Raw genomic sequence first — 25,392 nt, forward strand, 5'->3', positions numbered from 1 at the left:
TGTATCCAGATTAGGATAGGCAATTGACATTTCCTCTCCCCTAACACTCCCCCTCAAAAAAAAAACACACCAATGCATGCCCTGCACCTTCCCCACATCAGCTCCAGGTGGCTGAGGGGGAGGGACACAGAACAGTTTTGCAGGGGAAGGATGTGGGTGCACAACAGACATTGTTCCACTCAAACAAAACACTACGTAATGCTATTTTGAATCAGCCAAGATTCCAGTTAGTGACCTCCAGTTAGTTCTGCGGTGAAAATGTAAACAAACTGAAAAATCAGTGCAGCACTTGGAATTCAAAATATGAACTCTCTGGAAGGCTGGAGCTTGCTTACAGAGTGCATATTTCCATGTGAAATCTTTTGTCGCCTCAAACCCACAATTCATGTCATGATTGGGAACATAGTTTAGTGCTTGCATCTCTGTTTTAAAAGATTCTTGGGTAACTAAGCTAGAAAAGATGTCTGAGGAACCCAGAAGGCTATTGCCAGTCACAGTGGACTGAACTGAGCAGGAGGAAGCAAAGGGCTGACTCAACACAGGACAACTTCATTCCTATTCCTCTGGTGCCTTTAGGGGAGTGGCTGTGGCCCTGGTAAGATTAGCCCTGCAGGGTCCAGCAAAAGGCCCACCAGAATCCTTTTCTCACAGTGGCCAACTAGATGCCTATGGAAAGCCGATAAGAAGGAGTTGAGTAGGTAGACCTTTGCAGGGCCATGTAGACCTTTGGACTGCCCAGGTTCCGTCCCTAAATTTTAAAGGATTTCAAACAGCAGGGCCATAAAATATTTCTTTGCCTGAGGCTGCAGAGAACGACTTCCATGTACAGTAAACAGGCGTGGCCTGGATTGAACTGCCTCAATATAAGGCAACTTCAAATGGAGGTTTATTTAAAAATATTGCTGAGAGTGCCAAGAGTTTTGAATCTGTTTCTTCAGATGTGTTTCAACTTTAAATCTGATCACTTGGCTTTCCCTCATTTGATTTCCTTTCAAAGTCATTAACCATCCAAATAGCTTATTAGTGAATAAGGCAGATTTGCTATCATCTCAGACCTACACATTATATTTATATTATAAAGTAGATGTCTCACTGAACAATGTTCTCCAAATTATAATTAGATAAAGACCATGAAGTGCTTTGCATACTTTAATGCATTACATGAATGATAAGGGTTATCATTAGTATTAGTTAATGAGCAAGTTCCTGGGCTCTGCGCAAGAGTTATTGGCTTGAATTCTCAGAGTGGATTTATGCAGGAGAACAAGATAGCAGGAAATCAAAATAATTTCACTTGGATTGTGTTGGGAAAAACCTCCTAGTTCTTCAGCCAGCTTTCTTAAATAAACAGCAAGGTTACATTTTTGAAAATGCCTTTCTTATGCGAAGGCTTACAGTTTAGGAGAGTACAAAGACTGTAGCTGTAGAAGCAAAAGTAAAGCAAGTCACTTACTATTTCCTTTTCAAACGCAGAAATTGATGCTCCCAAGAACTTGCGTGTGCTCTCCCGGACATATGACAGCCTGGAACTTGAGTGGGACAACAGTGAGGCAGAAGTGGAGAATTTCAAGGTCATCTATAGCACTCTGGCCGGAGAGCAATACCATGAGCTTCTAGTGCCACGAAGTGCAAGTGCCACAACCAGGGCCACCCTCACAGGTAAGCTTCCTCATCAACGGCATGGGTGGTTTTTATTTTTCCTCGTGGAATTTACAAGCAGGGAAATGTTAGAGTTGATTTTGAGGATGTCTGAATGATTGTTTTTAAAAGCACTATTTTTCTAAAATGTCAACATTTTGTGAGTGTTGTAATGAACATGCAAAGTGAGGTTAATTTTACTTTAGGTTTTCGTACAGTCAGTAGGTCAAACTGTTCTTTTAATGGATCCTGAGGCTGTCCTTAAATGGCCATTGATGGCTTTTGATGGTGAGTGGCTACTGATGATGGGACACACACACACACACACACCACCTGCTGTGGGCAGAGACTGAAGGGAAACAGTTTGGCATTTGGCCGCCAAAGGAAGCAGAAGTCTGAATTTTTGCAGCTGCCTGGCACAAGGTTGGCTGGGGAAAGGGGGCCTCCAAGGACATTCTGTTTTAAAGACTAGCACAGTGTCTCTCTGCTTGTCCACTCTCCCTTGCTTTCCTTGTATGTTTTAAAATAAATATCACAAAGCACCCCAAAGTATCCAGTACTCACAGACAAATTTGCTCTGAAAAGCCCTGCCTCTAAAATATTATATCTCTCTAGGAAGCAAAGAGCATGAAACAGTATTGAGTTTCAAGTGATGTGGTTGCAGTAAGGTGTTCTGTCCGTGGCATTGGATCTCTTCCAAACTTCCAAGTTGTGATGATGATGCTATAGCCACTGGGTGATGAACTCACCTTTAGTGCTATTCCACACATTACAGTCTCTCTGGACAAAGATTAGTCATTTAAATTCCCCTTGTCTCTGTACTTGGCCAAACTCCCTGCAAGTCCTTGCTCAACATTGATCCCAAGGGCCTCTGAGTTGCTCCACCTTTTCCATGACTTTTCTACCATAATTCTCACCACTGCATTTAAAACTATCACGCTAAGTAGAAAAGTTTTAAACTTTGTGCAGTGTGCCACAAGCAGAAAAGTGATGCACACGGCAGAAGGTGTTTACCCCAGGAAACAATTGCGCTATGTCTCATTGCACAGAAGAAGAGTTTGGGAGGAAAGAGTCCCAGGCAATCTGGCGGGAGGCGGCATTTCCTCCTGACCCAAATTTAGAGCTTGTCCACTCTTCCACTTGTCCCATGTTTGGTTTTCCACTTGACTCATGCTTTCTAGATACAGGTCCAAGTGGTTTCCCCCTTGCCCCAGGGAAAATTCACTCTTTAACGATAGATCATAGCAAATGTCAATCCAGGAAAAAACCAAATTGCCATTTGCTCCAACTGAGTGCTAAAGAATGTTTTTTCCCGGGGAAAAGCAGTGGGACAAGAGGAAGTGTGGCTAAGCCCTTAGTTGGCAAAGGCATCCACTAAATAATCCTGTTAATTCTCAAATGGGGCTGACAGATTTCACCTGCAATCCTGTCACACTTCCTTGGGAATATAAGAACCATTGAACTCAGGTCTCTTGGGTCTTTAGCAGTGTTGTGTGGGAAGTGAGCTCTAGAATGAACCCAACTCTTCCCAGCAGTTTTGTAGGTGGAGATCAGTAGTGTGTTGGACAATCTGTCTTTCAAGGAAATTTGTACGCCATTATTGATCTTCTAAATAAGGAGCCCCTGATAAACTTCTGGAGGCTTGAACACCACTGCTTTGCTGAGTCACCTCTGCAAGAGATTGGGAGAGGAAAGATTCAGTGGTACTTCCTGAGGGCACCACTTCCTTCTGCCCAAGCACAGCGCTGTGCAGATGTCTCCAGCATCAGAGAAGATGAAAAGCAAGGAGGAAATGTGGGGAAATTTTCCAGGCTCTTCTTAAACTCTTCTGAAAGCTGCTCTTAGCAGAGATTTCATGGCTGGGCTGGGCTGCTACAGAGGAGCATGAAACAGGTTTTCCTTAATTCCATCAGCAAGGACGTTCCGCCCTAGAGGGGGGATTTATCTTTGGTGTTGTTGTTTTTTGTCTACCTCTTGAAATGCAGCAGCCTGTCTCTGCTGCCTGTCTTCATGCACAGATACAGCCTTTTGGCCAGGTCCCCAACTTTCGTGAGATGCACTATATGATAAGATCGAGGGAATACTTATGAAGAGCTGCCTTCAGTACATCTTCTGAGGAGCTTGGCATCCATTCAGACTAACATCCATGACAGAGGTTTCTCACTACAGTGGAATCCTCTTATAGCCAGCTTTTCTGTGAACTCACAATACAGATTTTTATTTATTTATTTAGCATTCAGTTTTCAGCCAGATGCTTTTAGAAAGTAAATAAGCAGAGTATGAAGGCAATAGCTCTCCCCTGTTGTTTGTTCTGAGCATCCACCATTCATCTGGAGAGAGAAAATGGTGTGTTTTTCCTCCATTTGCATTGTGTTTCCTTTGCATTGGAATGGGGTAGGATAATATCATTACAGCATAATTCATTACATGAAATTTCACCACAGCAAGACAAAAAATGTAGTTTTTGTCAGAAGCCAAACTGCAACACAAAGGAAACAGTGCTACATGCAATGAAAAGCAACAAGATCATTTTCTTCCTATATCCCTAGGCTGAGTACTGTCAACAGTTTTTCAGAGATTACTCCAAGATGCAAAAAGAAAAGAAAAAAGATAAAGCAAGCTGCTGGTGAAGCGCTAATCTGTTGGTGATCTACTGGTGGGCTGCCCAGTGCCTGCTGATGTCAGTGGACCTTGATCGGATCTATCAGGGCTCTTATTGGAGCCAAAATACACATTACAGGAGACTTGTAGCTGCACAACTATTTTCTTTTTTTACAAAAATAATTACTCCAGAGGGTGCCTTTTCCTCACACACCATAGTCCCAATGAATCATAGAATCATAGAATCATAGAGTTGGAAGAGACCACAAGGGCCATCGAGTCCAACCCCCTGCCAAGCAGGAAACACCATCAGAGCACTCCTGACATATGGTTGTCAAGCCTCTGCTTAAAGACCTCCAAAGAAGGAGACTCCACCACACTCCTTGGCAGCAAATTCCACTGTCGAACAGCTCTTACTGTCAGGAAGTTCTTCCTAATGTTTAGGTGGAATCTTCTTTCTTGTAGTTTGGATCCATTGCTCCGTGTCCGCTTCTCTGGAGCAGCAGAAAACAACCTTTCTCCCTCCTCTATGTGACATCCTTTTATATATTTGAACATGGCTATCATATCACCCCTTAACCTCCTCTTCTCCAGGCTAAACATGCCCAGCTCCCTTAGCCGTTCCTCATAAGGCATCGTTTCCAGGCCTTTGACCATTTTGGTTGCCCTCCTCTGGACACGTTCCAGTTTGTCAGTGTCCTTCTTGAACTGTGGTGCCCAGAACTGGACACAGTACTCCAGGTGAGGTCTGACCAGAGCAGAATACAGTGGCACTATTACTTCCCTTGATCTAGATGCAATACTCCTATTGATGCAGCCCAGAATTGCATTGGCTTTTTTAGCTGCCACGTCACACTGTTGGCTCATGTCAAGTTTGTGCTCAACCAAGACTCCTAGATCCTTTTCACATGTACTGCTCTCAAGCCAGGTGTCACCCATCTTGTATTTGTGCCTCTCATTTTTTTTGCCCAAGTGCAATACTTTACATTTCTCCCTGTTAAAATTCATCTTGTTTGTTTTGGCCCAGTTCTCTAATCTGTCAAGGTCGTTTTGAAGTGTGATCCTGTCCTCTGGGGTGTTAGCCACCCCTCCCAGTTTGGTGTCATCTGCAAATTTGATCAGGATGCCCTTGAGTCCATCATCCAAGTCGTTGATAAAGATGTTGAATAAGACCGGGCCCAAGACAGAACCCTGTGGCACCCCACTAGTCACTCTTCTCCAGGATGAAGAGGAACCATTGATGAGCACCCTTTGGGTTTGGTCAGTCAGCCAGTTACAAATCCACTGAGTGGTAGCATAGTCAAGACCGCATTTTACCAGCTTCTTTACAAGAATATCATGGGGCACCTTGTCAAATGCCTTGCTGAAATCAAGGTAGGCTACATCCACTGCGTTCCCTTCATCTACCAGGCTTGTAATTCTGTCAAAAAACGAGATCAGGTTAGTCTGACATGACTTATTTTTCAGAAATCCATGCTGACTATTGGTGATCACAGCATTCCTTTCTAGGTGCTCACAGACTGTTTGCTTAATGATCTGCTCCAGAATCTTCCCTGGTATTGATGTCAGACTGACTGGGCGGTAATTATTTGGGTCCTCTCTTTTCCCCTTTTTGAAAATAGGGACAACATTTGCCCTCCTCCAGTCTGCCAGGACTTCGCCTGTTCTCCAGGAATTCTCAAAGATGACTGCCAGTGGTTCTGAGATCACATCTGCCAGTTCTTTTAATACTCTTTTTTTTCATATAAATTTTTATTAATTTTCCAACACAATTGTACAATTTTATCCAAATTTTAACAAATTACTCTTTTTGGACTTCCTTCAGTTTCTCTGGTAATCATCTGTAATTACTCTTCAATACGCTTTCCCTTCATTGTATTGCCATTTGTCTTCCCTCCCTTTTCTATTTCTTTTTGACAATACCTCTTAAACTTTTACAGTGCTTCTTGAAACCCCACTAGCGTTGTTTGCACGTCACATACATTTTTCAGATAATCTACAAACTTTTCCCAATCTTCGATGAACTTTTGGTTTCGAACATATCTTATTTTCCCAGTCAATTTATCCAATTCCGCATAGTCATCAGCATTGGTAATATATCGAATAGGAGCTTCAGTGGGAGCGATTTTCAATGGGACCACAGTGAGGAGAAAATCATTAGCTCTCTTCCCCACATACTGTGGTCCTAATGCTGATCAGGACACAAAGCAGCTGCTGACTGCCATGGAAAAGGGAAAAATCATGAAACTCCAAACGATGCATTTTATGTTTTGTGTAGTTTAACCCTTATATGCTGGAGCCAAGAATGCATGCTGAGCATTACATAACACAAGTTACTTAAGAGATCCTGAAGATGCCCTCTTTTTCATTCATAATTTTCAAATGCATTGGTGGGCCCCATGGATTCTCGTAGAAACAAAGACCATTGCACAAAACTGAAGTCAGCCCAGCCCTGCACTATGTTAGCCTGGGCACTCTCAATTATGGGTTTGTACAGAACAAACCACTGAGTCGCCCCCACAGTGCTGTGATCTGAGTGGAGCTCAAGGAGACAAGGCTGGGTAACAGGCTGGCCCCAGTGACAAGGAACTGTTTGTTTCCTGGTTTACATTTTGTCTGCACTCGTGGAGAGGAATTGCGTGCCATCTTACATCTTTTGTACCTCTGAGAAATTGCCAATATCTATTCAGTGAAGAAAGAAATAAACCCAAAGGGTGCCGACAAAGAGCCACTGGCATCCGCTTTGATCCAATAATGATAATAGATGATAGATTGCTTGGAAATTAACTAAATTGCTGTCTCCCCTGATGAGCCAGAAACCACAGGGCAGGCCTCCTGCCGGCAGCTGGATACTTATATTTCCATGGCACGCAGGGAGAAGCTGGGCTCTTTCATAAATTATTGAGTGTTTCATTTATGCCTCATAAATAAGAAACTCAAATGAAAATGTTAGATGTCAAATCAGTTTGGTAACAAATAAAGCTATCTGGATTCTCTCTCGTCTGAAATTTAGCTTTACAGAAAGCAACTGAAGTATGTCTCATTAATGGTCAAGAGGCGACTGTTCTTTGCTCTAAAATTAATTATGCTTTCTCAGCCTAAAATGGGGAGGGGGGGTCTATGCAACAAATCAACAACTCCCTGTTTTTAATTACCTGGACTGAGCATGTGCTCAGAGGCACCTAGCTCCTTAATTTTAAGTATATGGTTGCCTCATGTGCCAGTATGTTGCACCGTACCTAGTTTGGTAGATCTCAGGGTTCTAGTAGGCCAGTCTACCCACCTCTACTTGAAGCCACCTCCTTGTAGTAAGTGTACAAAGCGCTGTCAATCTTATCTCATGGCAAGGTGGAAGAGGGATTCTTTCCAGCCATGCCCCACAAACTTTTTCATAGCATCTGTGCCAGAAAAGAAGAATCATATTGAATCCAGTGGCCAAGGTGCTTACCACTTACAGTGGTACCTCGGGTTATAAACACCTTGGGTTACAAACACTCGGGTTGCAGACTTCGCTAACCTGGAAGTAGTACCTCCGGTTAAGAACTTTGCCCCAGGATGAGAACAGAAATCACGCCGCAGCGGGAGGCCCCATTAGCTAAAGTGGTACCTCAGGTTAAGAACGGTTTCAGGTTAAGAACGGACCCCTGGAACGAATTAAGTTTGTAACCAGAGGTACCACAGTACTTCCACATCACATAATGCATGAAGTGGCTATTTTACTTTGCAGTGGAGATGAAAGGAGGTTGCACATCTACATGTTTGAAGTCAGCCTAATTTTGTCTTTGACAAGAAACTAGAGTTAAGCAACTACAAAACAAAGTCAATGTTTTCAAAGATGGAGGTCTTAGATCAACTGAACAAACTGAAAATTAACTTTTCCTGTTGGAAATGTTTCTAGATTTCTAAACTAAATCGAAAGTATTATGGCATTTGTTTCTGAGATGACATTCAATTTCTTCTCTTCTCCCCCAAGTCTTGGGTCATATCAGACAATAACACAAACCAATGCCCCATACTTTGTCCTTTCATTATCAGTGGTTTAGCAGCAAATGTTAGCACAGTTATTCATTTATGTTTTTAGTGGCTTACCCAGTTACCATGGCAAAATTACAGCAATGAAGCCTGACTAGGGAATGGGGGGTGCGATTCAATAATAGGCACTTTGTGAAGAAAAACCATGAACTGAACACAGCTGTCCTTCAAAAGCCAAATTTCCTTGAATTTTGCAATGCAGTTTTCCAGCCGAGTACTGGGGACAAAAATGCATATACTGGGATAAAGTATGTACAGAGATGCATATATTGATAAAAATAACATACAAAAATGTGTTGCATTAGGGGGAATTGCTTTGCAAAAATGTGCACATTAGGCAAAATTGCATGAAAACATTTGCACTAAAGTGCTGATGAATCTTCAGGAGAACTTTTTTAAAAAATGCAAACTGAAATGGAAATGTGGAGAACTGAATTTAAGATGGAGAAAATGAGAAAGAAAATTGTCAGATTCACCCATCCATAAGCCAGACAAGAAGAAACCACTATGTGGGTGGAAATAGTTACAATTCATTCCTTAATCCGTGCATTCTTGTGTGTCCACATGCAGATTTGGTGCCAGGAACAGAATATGGAGTTGGAATTTCAGCTGTAATGGATGGCAAGCAAAGTGTTCCAGCTACCATGAATGCAAGGACTGGTGAGTGACACACAGACTTGTTTTAAATTAAAAAAATCATTACGGAGCAAAACTAGTGGATTCTGCCCATGTCTTGAATCCTCAGCCATACTTAGGGGCTCCAGAAGATGGTTAAGTGACCCTCAGTTAATTCATTCTGCAGTACTTTGCCAGTTTGAATTCATGCAGTAATTTCACCAAGCAGATTATCAGGGTGTGGAGGAGGTCTAAAAGAAGGAGCTGATTGTACTGAGACATGTCACTCTGCCACACTCTATGGTAACCTCCACATCCCTGGCGGTGACCTTTTGTTCAAATTTGGGAGGTCCTGCCTAGGATTCAGGTGAAATGCCTTTGCAAACCTCAGTTGGTTACCTCTGCTCCAGGGATCTGGTTGGCAAATGATTTCTAGCAGGAGTCCTATTCTGAATTGAGCAGTGATTTGAATGTTTGCAACACTGGCTGTGCATGCAGAGTCACAAGCAAAGTGCTCTTTTACCCTTCCTCTCCCTGTCAGAAGCTCTATCAATGTTCTCTTCTTTTGCCCCCCATTTCTTTGTTCCTGTGAGAGAATAGAGGCAAACAAGAATTAGCAGCTGAAGCCAAAATCTCTGTTCTTCTTCACACTGATGAGGGGCCTCTTATTAAGAATGCTTTTGGAGTGAGCAGCCAAGGGACATAAATGGGGGGGGGAGAGTATATGGTTCAAAAGATTATCCCAACATTGAGAGAGAGGGAGAGAGAGACTGTCAATTTTTATAGACACATAAGCAAGCTGGCATTTTGCACAAGGGGAAGTATTTACAGCCAGCATTTCAATGCAAATGCAAACAGCTTTTGCCTTTATGTGATATTTGTACAGCGATTACAACTGCAAATATCAAAGGCAGCCTTAGAATTTCTAGGGCATTGATTCATAGATCACATTGCTCCATCAACACTACCAAAATCCATTTCTTCATCATAATAACTTTCAGTGACCACTCTGATTGTGTGCTGGCACTGCTAAGGATTCTGGATCTGTATTTTTAGGGTGGTGCTGTGGTCTAAACCACAGAGCCTAGAGGTTGCTGATCAGAAGGTCAGCAGTTCAAATCCCCGCAACGGGGTGTGCTCCCATTGTTCAGTCCCTGCTCCTGCCCACCTAGCAGTTCAAAAGCACGTCAAAGTGCAAGGAGATAAATAGGTACTGCTGCAGCGGGAAGGTAAACGGCGTTTCCATGCACTGCTTTGGTTTCTCCAGAAGCGGCTTAGTCATGCTGGCCACACGACCCAGAAGCTGTACGCCGGCTCCCTCGGCCAATAAAGTGAGATGAGCGCCGCAACCCCAGAGTTGGTCACGACTGGACCTAATGGTCAGGGGTCCCTTTACCTTTACCGTTACTTTGTGAGCCCAGCTCAGTTCTATACTGCAGTTCCACACCATGGTCAAGGGAGAAGAGAGATTGCTAAAGGAGACAATAGAGTCTAGTTCACCCCCCAGAGGAGCCTCACACTTGCACAGGGCTATGTGATGACCCACTGAGGGAGGACCCACTGGCTTCAAGGCCAGTGAAGTTTCCATCTGCTTACGTCATTGCACATAGAGAGGTTCAAACTAGCCAAGCCATGTCATCTCTATCAAACTCAACTGAAACTCAGTAGCAGCTGGCAAGGCAACCCTCCCCCTTCGCTGCCATGATTAGATGCCTCTGGTCTGTCCTAGGCCCAGGAAGAATTTTTGGGACACTGTTAAGAGACAATGAATTGTCAGTTATTAAATTCATTGTTATTCACTTTTGGGGGACAGAAGTGATATTGGTGTGAAAATATTCTGAACCACCTTTGTTGTGGAGGAAGCCCTGTTGCATTTGTGAAACCCCTTGTCCTCCCTGCCCACAGACTGTCTGGCCAGAGTGGTGCATGCTCTGGTTATCTCCCACTTGGACTACTGCAATGCGCTCTATGTGGGGCTACCATTGAAGGTGACTCGGAAGCAACAACTAATCCAAAATGCGTTAGCTAAACTGGTGCTTGGGAGTGGCCGCCAGGACCATATAACACCTAAAGGATCTTCACTGACTCCCAGTACGTTTCCAAGCCCAATTCAAAGTGTTGGTCCTGAAGTTTAAAGTTATAAACAGCCTTGGCACATTATACCCAAAGGAGCATTTCCACTCCCATCATTCAGCCCAGACACTGAGGTCCAGTGCTGAGGGCCTTCTGCTGGTTTCCTCACTGCAAGAAGCGAAGTTACAGAGAACCAGGCAGAGGGCCTTCTCAGTAGTGGCGCCCGCCCTGTGGAACCCTCCCTTCAGATATCAAAGAGATAAAGAACTACATAACTTTTAGAAGACACCTGAATCAGCTCAGTATCAGGACCTTTTTAATGTTTGATTTTTTATTATGTTTTTATATGTGCTGTAAGTCACTCAGAGTGGGTGAGGAAACCCAGCCAGATGGGCAGGGTATAAATAATAAAATTATCATCATCATCATCATCATTAAGTCTGGGTCTCTGATTAAATTTCTTTTTAAAGAGAATTTCATGAAGGCTCAGTGCTGCATTGTGTATTTTTATTGTGTGTGTAAAAATCTGAACTCAGGCATGTGCATTCCAAGCTGTTAATAGCCTACCTTTTCAAATCTCCTTCTCCTGCTGCAGAGCTCGACAGCCCTCATGACCTCATAGTGACAGCTTCCACAGAGTCATCCATCTCTGTGTCCTGGACCAAAGCCAAGGGTCCCATTGATCACTACCGGGTCATCTTCATCCCCGCTTCAGGAATGGCATCTGAGGTTACTGTTGCCAAAGACAAGTCTGAGCTCACACTATCAGACTTGGAACCTGGGACTGAATACACAATCTCTGTCATTGCTGAAAGAGGCCGTCAGCAGAGCCTGGAGAGCACAGTGGATGCCTTCACAGGTACTGAGAGTCACCTGAGGTTTCCTGGGGGTCTGTTACTACTGTCTGCTGGTTGACTACTGCTAGATTCACCATTGACGAGCCCTTTATTTTACTAATTGCAGCCCCACTTAGCTGCTTTGAAGGTTGGGGGTGTGGTGCTCTGTGAGAGAGTGTCTAAGCCATGGTGTTGGTGGGGAGAGAGGTTCAGCATCTCTTCTTCTGCTAATAGCAGGAGGGGGTTTGAGGTGGGGAGGAAAGTGTTAAACTTCTCTCAGAGTGCCGGTTCCCTGATTTTCAAAATAACTGTGTGGCACCGCTAATTAATAAAATAAAACAGATGTCTCGTGGCACATCTAGCTTGAGCCTAATGTGATGGGTATGTCATTTCCAAAATGCTAAGTGCAGAAGTAGCCCAGGTAACGGATGTGCATGTTTGCAAGAGCCTTCGCATGCCCTCTTTCTGTTGCCCCATTTTTCCTGTTCCCCCTTCCTCAGATTTACACCCTACCTTGACTTTTGGGGCAGTGGTCAAATGCAGAACATTTAAACTGCGTCCAGTGATTAATTCCTAAAGGGGGGGAGCCTAAAGCTCAGAAAATACATTTCTAAAATGGATAATCTTTACCCTCATTACAGAAGACTGGGACTGTGTACACACACTATTTTATTGAATCAATAGAGACTTGAGTACTTTTTTTCCTGCGTGGTCTAGATCCACTGCAATTTTTTGACCATGAGAAGTGCTTCTGAGAGACTGGTTTCATTCTGAAAATAAAAGCTGATCACAGATGGATTCTGCAATACTCTGCAGTTTGTCCATTTAAAAACAGATGTACAGTAGGTGGTCCCAGCTATTGGGCGGGGGGTATCCACACCCGCCCAATGGCATTGTGGGTGGGCATATACCAAGACTGCAACCATTGCTTTCCTCTCCATTCACCTGGGGTATGTGCAGGGAGGGAAAGGCATGGATAACCTAATCAAGGGGAGAGTTTTCAGATGTGCACCATGTAGCCACACCCATTCTTGTGAATGGCAGGACATAGAATCAATCTAGTTTGGAAGCAGCATCTATTCCGGATTGACAAGCACTATGTTTTTCTGCTACAAATGGCTTAGTGTGTATACAGCCTTACCCTTTGGTCCTTTTGTACATGCTCAGATATACTCATCTTTTTCACCATTTTGCATGTTTCCTGGCTAAATAAGACCCAGCCTGCCATTTTCTTCTGCATTCTTGTTTCCAGGATTCCGGCCAATCACACAGCTTCACTTTTCTCATGTGACTTCCTCCAGTGTGAACATCACTTGGAGTGACCCCTCTCCTCCAGCAGATAGGCTGATACTGAACTACAGCCCCAAGGACAAAGAGGAAACCAAGCAAGTGATGCTAGACCCGACCAAGAGACATGCTGCCTTGTTTGGCCTGCAGCCATCCACAGAGTATGTTGTGTCCTTGGTGGCTGTGCATGGCCTTGTTAGCTCTGAGCCCATCATGGGCTCCATCAAAACAGGTAACAGTAGCAGTGCTCTCTCCATTGCAGTTTAATATCTATGTCTTGTCCACTTCTGAGGAAGATCCTTTGTGCTTGAATGGGTTGCAAAATTAAAAACAGAAAACAGAGTGGAGCCAACCATCAAAGTCAGAGCTGAGTCTTAGAATTCACATTTAACACAAGCCAAAATGACACACATCCCAACTATCGCTGTGAACCAGTGACAGTTCCAGTTTTCTTCAGCCTCTTCATTGTAAATCACTCTACCTACTGTATTTTTCCCCCATCTTGCCTTAGGCCAAGGTTTTGTGGATGTGTCTTTAAAAAAATGTTCAGATGAGTTGCTAGGGTTGCCATTCATAAGGTTTCAGCTTTGCTCCTCAACAATCTCTGAGCATCAGTGTGAATACAGCCCGTCTTAATGTACACACATGAATCTTATGGTAACATGCCCACCATTTTGAATATCCCTGTCTGGAAAATGCAGCATGCATGGTCGGTCCCCACCCTGTTCTCCTCTGTTGGCCAAACTAGAAATAAAATGGGTAGGTCCTGGGTTTGGTGAGTTGCAACGGGGCGTGGGGTCAATAAAGGAAGCAGAGAAGAGACCCAGGGAAGCAGAGAATAGGGAAACAAAAAGGATGGAGAAGATGTTTTGCCCCAGAAAAGGCAAACAGTGGGAGGTTTGCCTCAGAAAAAGGTTGGTTACAGTGGGATGTACTAAGTTAATTAAATAATCCATGGTTCCTGTAAGCCCAAAGCACCAAACACACAGGAGGCCACCAGAGTGACCTCTACACAGGACACTGTTTGGGGGCAGGGTCTTCCTTCTGTTCAGGAGATATTCCTGGAATAGTGACATATGCAGAAATGCAGTGGTGTGGGCTCGTCTGAGGGAAGTGATTCTTACTCCAGTGATTTCACAAGAGTCCTAGAGGGGCAGGAGGGAAGGAATTAATTTTAATTCAGAAAAATAGTGTGCCTCAGCTGTTAGAATTATAGGAAACACGGAGCTAGAGAGCAGGTGAGACCTGGGTCTAATACTCTCTGCCAGCTCTGGCCTGACTGTGGCCATGACTGCTAACCTAGAAGAACTCAACTCGGAAGTGGCCATGCATCATCTGAAGTTGCCTGCATATCAGCATAGCAGAGGAAGCAGCGGTAAAGCCTGGCAGAGGCAGGCAGGAGCGATGGCATGAATCAGCACCTTGTCTAGCGTTAGGATTATGGACCTCCAGTTCTGGCCAAGGCACTTCAAACAATCCTACTGCTTTTGCCACAAGTAGTGTCTTGCTTCAGTCTGGCCGCACAGGGGACGAAAAGGGTTCTTATCTTCACCTCTCCCTCTTCCAGTGCAAGCAGATGATGCCTATGCCCACATAACTGTCAAACGCTACAGCAGATCCCAAATCTCCTTTCCCCCCCCCCTCCCCATGCCTGCTAATTTACCCTGGGCTGCTGTAACAGTAATCTTCACATTCATCCTCCTGTAGTCTCAGAGCTGGGTTTTGAGACCACAACTGATTCCAAAGGCAATACAAAGGAATTATACATGTATGCTCAGTTAACCTCAAAATCCCGCCAGCAGCCAAGAAACCAGATTTACTCACTGCATGTTCATTCTGAAATTCCCTTCGAAAAGCTGCACACATTGTTCCAGCTGAAGTGTATGTGGAAGAACCTGCATCTGGGCTGTCCCACTTCAGAGAACATGTGGGGTTCACACTACTGTATCCCCCTCACACACAGCAACACCTGAGAGGTGTTGGCTCTTGAATGGTGCAGGAAGACTGATGTCTGTAGCAATCTTGTACTTGGTAGAGTTGAAGGCAGAAGCAGGCAGCTGTGGCTGTAACGCCAAAGAATCTTGCTCTCCCACAACCAGAATATTAAGTGATGAGGTACTGAAGAAGATTTCATGAATTTGTTGTGGGGTCTTTCACTGTTTTTCTGGGTCTTGATTATTTGTTCAATTATTTATATAATTGATATCCTGCACCAGTAATAAAATTAAAGAAGCAAAAAAGTACATTATTATTATTATTATTATTATTATTATTATTATTATTATTAACAACACAGGCAGCAAATTAAAACAAACAAAAGCAGCAGCAACCTGTTTTTTTGTAAACCACTTAAGAGGTTTTATTACAATCAAAAGGTCTATAATTTTTGTTAAATAAATTAAAGACAGTAAAACAAAACTAAGGTAAAGGTAAAGGGACCCCTGACTATTAGGTCCAGTCGTGGCCGACTCTGGGGTTGCGGCGCTCATCTCGCTTTATTGGCCGAGGGAGCCAGCATACAGCTTCCATGTCATGTGGCCAGCATGACTAAGCCACTTCCAGCGAACCAGAGCAGCGCACGGAAACGCCGTTTACCTTCCTGCTGGAGCAGTACCTATTTATCTACTTGCACTTTGAGGTGCTTTTGAACTGCTAGGTTGGCAGGAGCAGGGACCGAGCAATAGGAGCTCACCCCGTCATGGGGATTTGAACTGCCAACCTTCTGATCAGCAAACCCTAGGCTCTGTAGTTTAACCCACAGCGCCACTACTCTGCATTAAAATGCTTCTGTTTGCAGTTCCAAAAATCGTGAGAAAACACAAGTGTTTTCTGGCACCTAAATGATACGGATGATGTCTCCAGGCAGGCCTCCATGGGGAGGGCATTCAAAAGAGGATGCAAGTGGCGAACCACTGTCTCTCTCAGATGTCCCTTAGATCCATTGCTGAATATTTCTCCTAATCAGCATTCCCACGGGCATCAAGATCAGCTCCTTAAATGAGGAATGAAATGTATAATCGTGTTAACTACCTTGCCAATTACTATGACAAATGAGCCATTGCTATAAGGCCTCTGCCAATACACACACAATTATGCTTTGGTGCACATGTTAAGGTCTTCTCCTTAGCAGTGACAGCTAAGGGATTAGTTTTTTTTTAAAAAAAGTGAAACTTTTAGAGAAAAAGCTATCACTGATTGAAAGTGACAGTGATCAGTGGTGCTCTGTCTGCCTTTCCCCCCTCTCTTTTGAGACTTTGGTACATCAAAAGGTGTCTCCTCCACCACCATAACCTTACCATCAAATATGGTCTTTTTTTGGCTATATATTTCTGTGCTCAATCAAACACCTACAAAGATGACCTCTGGCCAGAACTATACATCATATAAAACATGGCTTTACTGACAGAAAATAGCAGTCCCCTGCCAAACTGCCACTCCCTCTTCACAACACCTACTGCAACTTTCCCCGAGGCCCTGACATCATAAAAGTTTTTTAAAAAGTCACACCCTGTTTCAAAAGGTTGCGAGGGACAGGATACATTAGTATAAATTAATTTTGCGAACAGCAAGAAAATAATATTTTTCTGTCAAGTGTAGTGTTATGTTGAATAGCAATTGTTAAGTGTGTGAATTAGATGATAAGTAACTGTGCTATTAAGAAGAGTCGCCACAGTTATCAGCATGAGTTATCAACAGAAGTTATGCATTTCCGGTTGGGAATTGTGCAATGTGCAAATGTTTGCCAGCTTTGATTTCTTTACTTTGCTTCGTTAAGGGATTGATCCACCAAGGAACCTGACCATTGACAACGTGACTACAGATTCTGTGACGGTCCACTGGGCTCCTCCTATTGCATCTTTTGACCACTATAGGATAGCCTACAAATCTGCCCAAGGTAACACTCCCAGGGGTCTGTGGAAAGAGCTCACCTGGGTGTTTTAGGGTCCCTGCTTTCTTACAGGGTCTTGTGTGTTCTCACCAAACCCTACCCTAGATGGTTCATTTGCCTGCTCCCATCTTGTTTCATCTGCTCCCAGTTAGGAGGTCCCTGAGAAGGTGTGTGTGAGGAGGGTGTAACCTTTGGCTGACCCCCCCCCCCAACTACAGAACTGTCCCATAAACCCATTGCTCTCTGGAAAGCTTAGCATGTGTGTGTTTCCTTTGAAGCTAACTGTACAATCCTGTGTCCGTTTACTCAGAAGTAAGACCCTGTATGTTTGATAGGTCTGACCTCCAGGTAAGTGTGCATACGGTTGCAGCCTGAAAAACTTCTTCAGCTGGGTTCCACAAGATTAAAGAGTCCAGGCTTTCAGAATTCATCACTTCAAAGACAGAGATAGGTCATTAAAATAAAAGGAAGGCTAAAGGTTTTGGTCAGGAACATTCATTTCCATTTGACAAGCACCTCAAACAAGTGACTTCCAAACCAAATGACTTTTGGTAATTACTTTGAAATACACATTTTCTAGAAATAATACACTGTGCATTGGATACTATTAGCCTGCGCTTTTTGGATCCAAAGGGTGCTTTGTGCATTGCATGGTGTAAACACATATCTGAGGATCTGTGTACAGTATGTGTTACTTCTACATGTTTGCTGACACCTACCGTATGTCTCCCTCAGCAAGGGGAGTGTTGTGGAAGCTCCTGTACAGTGGTACCTCGGGTTACATACGCTTCAGGTTACATACGCTTCAGGTTACATACGCTTCATGTTACAGATTCCACTAGCCCAGAAATAGTGCTTCAGGTTAAGAACTTTGCTTCAGGATGAGAACCGAAATCGTGCTCCAGCAGTGCAGCAGCAGCAGGAGGCCCCATTAGCTAAAGTGGTGCTTCAGGTTAAGAACATTTTCAGGTTAAGAGCGGACCTCCGGAACGAATTAAGTACTTAACCCGAGGTACCACTGTATTTTTCAAGGAAAGCTGTGCATTTGCAAAAGAGAATGAACTGAGTGGGGTGTGGGGCTCCTTCCGCAATTTAAATATTCTCATCCTCAAAAACCAGAGTAGACAGTTTTCTAGAGCAAGGGATTTATTATTGCTATGCCACACACTCAAGTCACAAGTCTGTTAGAGGTGTTGAAGGAATGGAATGCAAAGCAGAAATAAAGGTGAGCTGCTTTTTCCACCCCCTTCATTAGGTTGCCCAAATATTTTAGAACAGGAAATTACAGGTTATAATATTTCAAAGACCCCTAAGGGTCTGTGTATATTAAACTCAGAAGCAGCACTTATTGATATGCAATTAGTTGCAAGTTTGTTAATGGGAGTAAGGTTATGCTTCCTCAATTTTGCAAAGAGAAAAAAAACTCCATCTTTTGAAGAATGGTTACAGAAAATATGGGAAATTGCCCCTATGAACAAATGAACTTATTGGAGACAAACAACCAACAAGAAGACATTCTTATACAGAGATGGGCCATAAATTACAGAGTCCTTTTCAACTCTGTAATTTTATGGTTCTGTGATACTAATATAATGCCATGTGATTATTTTTCACCCATATGACGCTGTTCTCAGCTTTGATAAATGTATATTTTTTCTAGTGTGTATATATCTCACACATTAAATATTATTTACTATCTTTAATTTTCTTTACTATAATATCCTTAAATTAATCACATAGAAATTTAGTACACTATTTGCTCCTTTTTAATGGCAAAGATGAGTGTCTGCATTATTTGAACCTACATATGCAGAAAACCTGAAGTGATCTCTGAGCTATTAAAAAAAAATAGTTAAACTATTTAGAACAATTCAATATACCTAGAATTATTTATTTTGCTGTGAACTGATCCTTTCCCATCCCCACCCCAATGCCTTTAGCTGATAGAAGAAGAGGCCATGGTTGAGCTAATCTCTTTGGTTATTCTCTCCTGCTTCCAGTTAAATACTGTGTAGTTTCTTATTGCTTGCAGTCTTGAGCCACACTCAGTTGCAGATGATTTAGCAATGCTGGTTTGGTGCATGTCTTTCAACCTTCGCATAGCGGCATCAGTGGGAGGTGTACAGTCTGAGAAGGTGGGAGGGCAGTCTGAGTGAGAGAGGTGGCCCTGTTGGGTCCTCTGCCAGTCCGGTTCACAGCTTTATTTCTCTAGAGGCTAGGGCAGCTCTTCCAACCACACTTGGCACTGGACCAACTTTTGATCAAGATGTGCATCTGTCCTCCAGAGTCCAAGGGCTCCATGGAGTTCCATTTGGCCACCTCTCAGATAGCCATGTGGAGAAACAAAAGAGAGAAGCAGCCAGAGCAGGCTTCCTCACCTTTGGCTCTCCAGATGTTTTTGGCCTACAACTCCCATGATCCCTAGCTAGCAGGACCAGTGGCCAGGGATGATGGGAATTGTAGTCTCAAAAACATCTGAAGGGCCGAGGTTGGGGAAGCCTGAGCCAGAGGATGTGCTCTTCTGGCGACTTCCATAGCAATCAAAGTTGGAAGATCTGTGGGCTGACACCTGGCTGTTGCTAGCCTATTTTTAGTGCACCCAGATTTGCTAGTGGTAATGGAGCCATTTTCTCCATCCAAACAGGACGAGTGGACAGCCTAGTTATTGCCAAAGGTGTTACTGAATACACGCTCAGCCACCTGCAGTCTGCCACGGAGTATGAGATCAGCTTGAAAAGTGTCCGAAGCAGAGAAGAAAGTGAGCCTCTCTCATACACCCTGTATACAGGTATGGAATGCCTCTTGGGGGTTACACAGAATGGTCCAGAGTTGACTTGTGGATGCAGGTGGCATTAGGATAAAGAAGCATCAATGGCTGGGGGCAAGAGCTTCCTTCAGGAATTTGGCGCCTTCGTTACATATCTTTCGGCAGCAAGCGAAAACGTTGCTCTGTAACCAAGCCTTCGGTCGATTAAACAACCTGTTTTCTATTTTTATGTTGTAAACCATCCTGTGATCTTGGATATGGGGCATAATATAAATTTAATTAATAATAATGTTAGGTGGGGGCCAGGTAAAATGGTGGCTGCCAATGAACAACTGGGAGTGCACAGTATTCACTACTCATACTTTCACAAGTAATGCAGCATCAAAAGAAATGCTTGTTAAGCTCAAAACTGAATCTGCTGAGAGAACTGTAGTAATGGGGGCAACAGGTGGCATGGACATAACCAGGGGGGCAGGGGGACAAGTGCCCCCCAGATCAATTATAAAAATATAAATACTTAACTAAGTGACCAATCACATCAGTTCTGCCCTCCCTAAGTCCTGCCCTCCCAACAAAAATCCTGGCTACACCCCTGGCAGGTAGTAATATAAACAGAGTCCAATTTTTCTTAATGCCCTTACCTTGCAAATGCCTTCTGCAATTTTGGGTTGGTGGTGTATCCTAATGTGCCATTCATCTCATGCCATTGGTTTTGTGAGGAGGAGGCAGTTGAAAACATCATATGCCATTATATGCTTTGCTGTGTTATCTCTGAAATTGTACCTTTGCAGAAGCACTTCCATTCCAAGATACCAAAAGATCATGACTACTGTTAGATCAATAGAAAAGGGACTTCCTACAGAGGAATGAAAATAAAAATGAGCCAGCCTAGACGCAATGGGGCAGACATTTTCCTATGTTTGCTTGCATGCCTCATTCACATATAAAGGGCAGAGGGAGTCCGTTTTTAACATTTGAATGGACACGCCTCTTGCTTCTCCATAGCTCCATGGACCTTTCTCTCCATCCCAGCTCACTCCCAGAACCAGAGCTGGGCCACAAGAAATGTCAGTGAAGCAAAGGAGGGATGGAGAGGTCAGATGAGGAAGATTCACCCCCTCTAACTCATTAATTACTTTTGGTGTCAAATTCAGACCCCACTCCCCACTTTGTGTGTGAATGGGACTGATCTATGAAAAATAACCTGCCTGTCCCATCACATCTCAGTCGGGCCTCAACTTCAGACTGTAGAGCCATGGCACGGTTTTCCTTTGGGCGCTTGCTTTGCTTCACATGCAATGACTTGTGGTTTGGATACAGTACTTGCTGCTGAATCATGAGCATATGGCTGCTACGCAGTTCGTTCTAGTTGCCTTACATTTTTGCTCCATGGTTTTTGGACTTTAAGCTGCTTCCAGGTCCTTGTCATGGCTGCTGCCTGAAGCAAAGAAAGAACTTCTGTGTTGACTCCCTTACCTTGCCTTTTTGTTATGCAGCCATGGATAATCCAGAGAGCTTGACTGCCACGAACATCACCCCAACAGAGGCCCTGCTGAAGTGGGACCCGCCCATGGCTGAAGTTGAGAATTATGTCATTGTCCTCACACATGACACAGGTATGTCTGTGTCTGGTATGAAGGACTGTGTGGGGCATGGAGGGAGCACCCTGTGACAGGGAGGGAGAATTCAAAAGAGGCAGGTAGAGGAGGTTGGTGTGAAGAAGTAGGGGACGGGTATGTGGGTCTCAAACGGAGGGTTCTGGCAGCCAATTTACTCTCTAGGGCACCGTGCTGGTGCTAGAGGATGCGACCGTGGTTCAGCCGATAACACAGGGCCCCATGGGATTTCATCTGGGCCTTGAAAGTCTGAGACTCTGGCCTGGCTCCTCAGTCTTGGGTATTGTCTGAGTGAAGGCAGCAGCGGAGCAAGTTGATTGGGCGCCTGGGATGGTGTCCATGGGGGCGGGGCCAGCCACCCACAGGGGCACCATGGGGCCTCCTGAATCTGCCTGCCTCCTCCCACTCAGCCACCCTACAGCTGGAGGGGGAGGCAATGGGAGGACTGTTTGGGCAGCGCGGAGCCTGCAGGCGCCCAAGCCACCACGTCACTCCCAGGAGACATGCAGGTCCCGTGGTGAGTGCTGCCCAGCATTTTGTCACCCCCTCAGTGGTGACACCCAGGGCAGATTGCCTCCACCACACCCCCCTTGCTACGCCCCGAGTGAAGGTCAGCTTCACTTAGAGTGTCCCTACCTGGTCGATCCACCTGGCCCATGCTTTGCTTCCATCCTTGACCGTCAAGGTGGTGAGGTAACTCTCTGGAATGAAGAACTTTGCAAGTCATCACCACCCCTTCTCACAGTTCCTGGCACAAAATGCAGTGGTCCAGGAAGACCAGAGTAGGGATCACAAGACTTTTGGGACCAGCAGGAACTTTTGGGATTTTGAGAAAACATTGTTGGTTTCAGTCACAAAATGGCTGCTGTGGGATATGGAGCACAAGACAAAATGGCTGCCAATTCCAAAAAAGATGTTTAACCTTGTAATCCAATGCATGTTCAGTGTAGGAGAGGGTGAGCCAGTGCAAATAGGAACTAATCAGGAAAAGCTATCTCTTGTGGATCATGCATTTTTGAGGGGATATTTACTGAAAACTTTCACAAGCACTACAGAAGGTATTGACAGGCACACATAGATGCCAAGTTGGCACCTTCTAGACCAAAGTGTCCAGAGTTTTTGCTGTCCTTCTGCAACATTCTCTACTTCCAGTGTAACATTCCTCCTGTAGTAGGATGGATTCACACAATCAATTTTCCCCCCCCCCACCATGAAGTGATGTTTCCTTTCACCTTGGCATAGCTCCCAGTCCCGACAACCTAATTGTTCTCCACGTTAATCTCAGTCTTATGAGTGGTCCACCCACAAGTTCCAGCAAGTATCCAATAGTCCTGATTTTTTAAGAATTGACATATTTGCATAGGCTATGACCTGCCTGGAGGCTGAACCACTGGCAAGTTTGGATTCTCCAGCAGGGGCAACGGCCAACTTATTGTCACTATCTGGACACCATGGCTATCTGACCATAACGCCTATTTTATTTAAGTTGGATCTCACACTAGAAGGCTGTCATTTCACAAGCCTCATGTTCTGTGCAATCCATCCCCTGATTTCAGTTGCCGGGGAAACCATTTTAGTGGACGGGACCAACCAGGAGTACCAACTCATCAGTTTGCTGCCCAGTACCAGCTACGGCGTCACCATGTATGCCACCAATGGGCCCGTCACCAGCAGAACCATCTTCACCAACTTTACAACTCGTAAGTATAGCCTATTAATTCTCACTGCCAGGAAATAGCAATCGACGACTTGTTTTCCTGTGGGATATTAGGAAACAAACTTCCAGATGAAGGATTTTTATATCCTTGAGTATTCAAACTGTAGCTTGCATATCACAAAACCCTGCAATAAAATTATTGCCCTACTCTCATTCATTTGCCAACAGTTTTGGATCCTCCCTCAAATTTGACTGCAAGTGAAGTGACTCGGCGAAGTGCCCTGCTTTCGTGGCTGCCTCCTATGGCTGAGATTGAGAACTACATCATGACTTACCGGTCACCTGATGGGAGCCGAAAGGTGGGTCCTTTCTTCCAATAAGTCTCTCATGCCAGGGTGGAGCCAGATGATCTCCAGGTGTGCAGGGGGGGTGTCTTTGCCTGAAGGTTGTGATTTCATTCCCCTCCACCACCACACTACACCCCCCCCCAAAAAAACAACCCTCAATCCTTTTTTTGTTCTGTTTTTTGCAGTTTTCATAGTCACTTTCCCTCCCTTTTGTCACTGCTTTGGAAGCCATTTTTTCTCTGTTTCAGGTCCTTTGTTTGATGTTACAGTAGCTCTGCTGTGTTACCATTTCAGCACAGTATTTGCATAGCATGAAATAAATACTAATGGGATAACATTAAACTAATGGAAAGAAATAACATACAAGTAAAACTGGCCAGCAGTCTTCCCTAGCACGAGCCACCATTTTCTCACACAGTTACTCAAAGCATCTCCCACCCCTGTTTGAGCCATTGCATAATAATCAGGCAATAGGTGTTTTGCCAGCAACAGCACCAGATCTCTGCCTGCATGTAACAAGTGGGTTCTTGTAGGGGAGGGGGGTACCCTTGTCCTTGCCTGCCATTTCTAATGCCATGATTTGTGGCCTTCACTCACACAAGGAGAACACAAAACAAGCAATTGAGAAAGTCATGAAACTTCATGGGATACCATTTCTGCAGCTAAACGGCAAGGTGTGGAGGGGAATAGAGTCATTCTCTTATCCAAAATTGCATCAGCTATGGCACATTTAATGTCACCGTTGTAAGCGCTGCATTTGAAAAGACTTTGTGTGCACTATCTGGGTGACATATTGCATTTTGCCATAAATAAACGAAATAAAGCAAATTCGCGAGACAAGCTGGAAGATGGACTGTGTGCTACAAATGGGGAACAAGAGTAGTTTTACTACACAAAACTTATCATGTGGAAAATTCATTGGGGCCCCACAACCCCATATCACTCCTGCAGGCCCCTCCTGTGTCCGAGAACATCTTGTGGGAATGATTTGTGTGATTTGTTCAGACATAACTGAAGTTATGGAATTAACACCCCCCATTAGCTGGGGGCAGAAACCAACATTGCAAGGGAAACATGAGGCTCTCACTCCTGTGTTTCTCTTGCATCATAAATTTGGGGACAAGGGCACTTGCACAGGAGAATGGCAGGATGGGAAGGGGGTGTTTAACCCTTGGTCTTCCTGCTAGACATTCACAAGGGAAGTGCCTAAGCAGTATTCCAATTCTCACAATTTACTTCCAGCCTCTTTCCAGATATGAAGGACTGCTTTCACACAACCTGACACCCCTCAGGTTTTAAGTTCAAGACCAGAATCCTGATCCTCTAAATGCCTCCAGGTTCCACTTCTGTATTACGTACCTGAGCAGGGCAGGCCCACCCATGAGGCAAGATGAGGTGACCACCTAAGGCAGCAGGGCCCACACAGGCAGAAGATCCTGATGTAGATCTTTCTTTCCACCCCCTTCCCTTGTTCCTGATATAGTTCTTTCCTCACCCCTTCTTCTCTGGCAGGGAGGCAGGCACCATTTTGGGTGCCAAAATGTATTGGACCAGCCATGTACGTAAGCCCCACAAATCTCTCCTGCTCATCTCTGATTTTCCATCTCTTTTCGTGACTGAGCACAGGAATTGATTGTGGATGCAGAAGACACCTGGATCCGCCTGGAAGGGCTTTCAGAAAACACAGAATACACAGTGCGCCTGCAAGCAGCCCAGGATGCTGTGAGGAGTGGATTCACCTCTACCATCTTCACTACAGGTGAGAGGGTTACACGGGGCTTTCTTTCTAGGAGAAAATGTGTTGGAACTCACCACAGGAGTTCCATTCCAGGCCCATACAGGCATACATGAAATCGTGTATAATGGGGAACACCCTGGAGAGTCCTAGTGGTTTATGAGGAGAACCCACCCTAGAGCCCAAAGACGATCCCATCAGGCTCCAGGGAGCATCTCCTTGCCAACCAAAGGCTTGTTGAGGTTGCTCAGCTGAGTCACAATCACTTTTAACTGAGGTCCCATCAGAAGATTGGCTTT

The 25,392-nt window shown here is 44.4% G+C and overlaps 1 protein-coding gene across 3 annotated transcripts in view; it reads left to right on the forward strand.

Annotated features, from left to right (window-relative positions):
- Nucleotides 1-25,392, forward strand: part of TNR (tenascin R) — a 381,470-nt gene that overhangs the window by 338,293 nt on the left and 17,785 nt on the right. For all 3 annotated transcript variants that reach the window (XM_081865105.1, XM_081865107.1, XM_081865106.1), the window contains 10 exons: nucleotides 1,474-1,659; nucleotides 8,842-8,931; nucleotides 11,555-11,818; nucleotides 13,048-13,314; nucleotides 16,858-16,977; nucleotides 19,616-19,759; nucleotides 21,235-21,354; nucleotides 22,911-23,054; nucleotides 23,240-23,370; nucleotides 24,985-25,117. In XM_081865105.1, coding sequence (XP_081721231.1) covers nucleotides 1,474-1,659; nucleotides 8,842-8,931; nucleotides 11,555-11,818; nucleotides 13,048-13,314; nucleotides 16,858-16,977; nucleotides 19,616-19,759; nucleotides 21,235-21,354; nucleotides 22,911-23,054; nucleotides 23,240-23,370; nucleotides 24,985-25,117 — 1,599 coding nt within the window. The remainder of the gene's footprint in view (nucleotides 1-1,473; nucleotides 1,660-8,841; nucleotides 8,932-11,554; nucleotides 11,819-13,047; nucleotides 13,315-16,857; nucleotides 16,978-19,615; nucleotides 19,760-21,234; nucleotides 21,355-22,910; nucleotides 23,055-23,239; nucleotides 23,371-24,984; nucleotides 25,118-25,392) is intronic.

The sequence above is a fragment of the Podarcis erhardii genome (assembly GCF_964252035.2).
Source record: "Podarcis erhardii genome assembly, chromosome: 6".
In the NCBI taxonomy this organism is placed as follows: domain Eukaryota; kingdom Metazoa; phylum Chordata; class Lepidosauria; order Squamata; family Lacertidae; genus Podarcis; species Podarcis erhardii.